This window comes from Priapulus caudatus, unplaced genomic scaffold (assembly GCF_000485595.1).
Source record: "Priapulus caudatus unplaced genomic scaffold, Priapulus_caudatus-5.0.1 Scaffold877, whole genome shotgun sequence".
Lineage (NCBI taxonomy): Eukaryota > Metazoa > Priapulida > Priapulimorpha > Priapulimorphida > Priapulidae > Priapulus > Priapulus caudatus.
The window spans coordinates 40,567-44,044 of NW_014577938.1; the positions used below are offsets into that span (position 1 = coordinate 40,567).

The window sequence follows — 3,478 nt, forward strand, 5'->3', positions numbered from 1 at the left end:
AGAGAGAGAGATGAGGAGAGAGTGAGAGAGAGAGATAGATATAGACAGAGAGGAGAGAGAGAGAGAGAGAGAGAGAGAGAGACTCCGATGAGATAAGGCGTTCGAATTCAGCCGACGAGAAAATCGAAGCAGATCGCCAAAATAAAAAACAAACAAACTTTTGCCGGAGAGCTTAGCGTCGACGGGGGAACGACAGCGGCCAACCGAACCTCATCTCGCTCGACGGAGGAGGAGGACCGATCGTGGAGGAAGCTCACCTCTCTAGACCTGCTCTCCTCTAGCTGCACGCGCAGGGAGTTCTTTTCGGACGCGAGCAGCACCTTCTCCATCGTCAAGTCGCTGACTTGCGCGGCCAGTTTCTCGCTTCGTCGCGCCGCGTCGCCGCGTAACAGCCGATGGCTTCCCACGTGTTCCTGCCTAGCCGCATTCAGCATTTCCAGCACCGCCACGACTGCCTTCCTTCTTCACGCGATTGCTCCAATTTATTCTGTGTTGGCCATAAACATAATATATTTTAAAACAGTTACTTAACAATTAACTTAGAAAGGGCAGTGTTTGCAACTAACATTGTATCCCCCGTGTTCTCCCGATTGGTAAGTATACGAAGTTTTGGTCGTTGCTAGGTCAATTTGGGGCCGAGTTAGAGAGCGGAAAGAAATATTGATCAAGAAGTGGATAATAGAGAAGGTCATGTCAGCGGTTTTAACGCGTTTTGCATTAGTTTGACGTGCGTATACTAATCCTTATCGAATATTGTGAATAGAATATATTCACACTACCTTGTTTTTCGTTCTATGATTTCTCCTTATTTCATTATGACACCACCAATTTTACCTGAAATCGTATGTGTTCTTCAAAAAGTTAGTTGAATACGACACGGTTTCCACAGTTATCACGCATGATACATCTTCGACCGAACTTGTTATGGGCGATTAGTGTTCTATTGTCTATGACGGAAACTTTGGGGTCGTATGCGGATATTAGGCATCGAATCGGTATTCAGCGCTGCACGTTTTTCCGTCGTGCTAGAAAATAAATTGCGCCTCACGGCCAGCTTAGCTAGGCAGCTGATTCCTTACGGCCCCCAGCGTACGTCATAGACAATAGACAGCTAGTCCCATAAAACCAAGTTCGGTCGGAGAGATGGGTATCCATGCGTGATAACTGTGGGAAACCTTCGATTCAACTAACTTTTTGAAAGAACACATCGATTTCAGGTAAATTGGTGTGGGTGCTCATATCGAATTAAGGGAGGAATCATTAGACGAAAACAAGTAAAGTTTGAATATATTTATTCACATATTGATAGATTAGTTACCAGTTTCAAAACTATTGCAAAACCGCTGGTTAAAACCCTGACTACTCTTCTCTATTACTCCACTCTTGATATGGATCAAGGTCAAGTAAGGTCAAATAAAGAGTCGTATGTGACCTGGTTTTGGTACGCCGACACACCTTCTCCCCAAAGATGTGTAAGTATACCAAGTTGGTAAGTGCTAGGTCAAATTAGGTTGCAAATTATAGAGCAGAGGGAAATATGATCCAAGGTCCAAGGTAAAGATCAAATAAGGTCGTCATTGACCTGTTTTTGCGTAGCGTAGGTCAATTAGGGCGGTTATTAGCGCGAAGGGGAAAATATGATTAAGGTCAGGTAACAGGTCAAATAAAGGTTGCAGTGGCCTGGTTTTGGTAAGCTGCTTCACCTTCTTCCCCAAGATGTGTAAGTATACCAAGTTTGGTAGTTCTAGGTCAATTAGGCGGGCGGAGTTAGAGAGCGGAAGTCGGGAATATGATCAAAGGGCCAAGGTATATGGTCAAATAAAGTCCGCAGTTGACTGCGTTTTTGGTACGCTGCTTTCCACCTTCTCGCCCAAGATGTTTGTAAGTATACCAAGTTTCCCGGTAGCGCTAGCAGTAATCAGGGGTCGGTCATGACCAGAAGGGAAATGTTCCGGCGGCGGCGGCCCTGTGGAGGACAATGAAACCATCAGTGATACCGCCGAATTCGTCGCGGGGGATACAATAATATTATTTAACAATAATATAAATAGAACGATAATATTTTCCAGTTGTGGACATAGGCTACGAAACCAGATTCAGCCTAACGTCAAAAGATAATGTTTATGTTGTGCCGAGATTGGTCACGATCAGGCCAACAAAATGTATTTTGTATATGTGAAATTTACATTGATATGAATTTCATGCTAAATGGCCCGATGTCGATTTTAAATAGTTAAGCTAAACATTCTTATTCAAGTTTTACCTGCCATATATTCGTTAACTCGCAAAGTTTCAGACCTTGTTGAATTTAGATGGGTAAATAATAGATAAAGTAATTAATAGATACCTTTCATCGCCGGCTCTGTTCACAGACTCTGTAGCTTTGTGAAGATGTCGATCACCGCTCTCGTACTCTAGAAATTGTTCTGGCTTGCTTCCGGCCTCCTTCTGTGCATACAGCTTCTGATCACAGGCATCATCAAGTGCAATGTCCTGCTGTGCAGTTTGCACCTGCAAAATTTCCTGCTGATACTCCTGTGCAGTTTTCTGCAGTGCAGTTTGCAGGTCTGTTATATCCTGCTGATATTTCTGCTGTGCAGTCTGCAGGTCTGAAATTTCCTGCAGATATTTCTGCTGTGCAGTTTGCAGGTCTGAAACTTCCTGCTGATACTGTTTCTGTTCAGTTTTCTGCTGAGCAGTTTGTAGCTCTGTTATTTCTTGCTGATATTTCAGCTGTATAGTTTGTAGCTCTGTTATTTCCCGCTGATATTTCTGCTGTGCAGTCTGCAACTGTGAAATGTCCCGCTGATATTTCAACTTTGCATTCTGCAGCTGTTCAATTTCCTGCTGATAGTCTGTGTTTGCGGTCTGCAACTGTGAAATATCCTGCTGATATTTCTGCTGTGCAGTTTGCAAGTCTGTATTTTCTTGCTGATACTTTTGGTTTGCAGTTTGAAACTGTAAGGTTTCTTGTTGATATTTGAACTTTGCATTCTGCAGCTGTTCAATTTCCTGCTGATATTCTTTGTTTGCAGTTTGCAACTGTGTAATGTCCTGCAGATATTTCTGCTGTTCAGTCTGCAGGTCTGTATTTTCCTGCTGATACTTTTGATTTGCAGTTTGCAGGTCTGCGATTTCCAGCTGATACTTCAGCTGTGCAGCCTCCAACTGTGCAATTTCCACTGGTGCAGTCTGCAACTGTGCAATTTCCTGTGCAGCCTGTGTCTGTGACAACTCCTGCTCATCCTCTTGGTTTGCAGTCTGCAACTGTGCAATTTCCACTGGTGCAGTCTGCAACTGTGCAATTTCCTGTGCAGCCTGTGTCTGTGACACCTCCTGATGATCCTCTTGGTTTGCAGTCTGCAACTGTGAAATTTCCTGTGCAGCGTGTGTCTGTGACACCTCCTGATGATCCTCTTGGTTTGCAGTCTGCAACTGTGAAATTTCCTGTGCAGCGTGTGTCTGTGACACCTCCTGA

At 44.0% G+C, this 3,478-nt stretch overlaps 1 protein-coding gene across 1 annotated transcript in view; it reads right to left on the reverse strand.

Moving 5' to 3' along the window:
• Window positions 1-3,478, reverse strand: part of LOC106814151 (chromosome partition protein Smc-like) — a 4,453-nt gene that overhangs the window by 829 nt on the left and 146 nt on the right. The window contains exon 2 of the mRNA XM_014818444.1: window positions 2,348-3,429. Within this exon, the coding sequence (XP_014673930.1) occupies window positions 2,348-3,429 (1,082 nt within the window). The remainder of the gene's footprint in view (window positions 1-2,347; window positions 3,430-3,478) is intronic.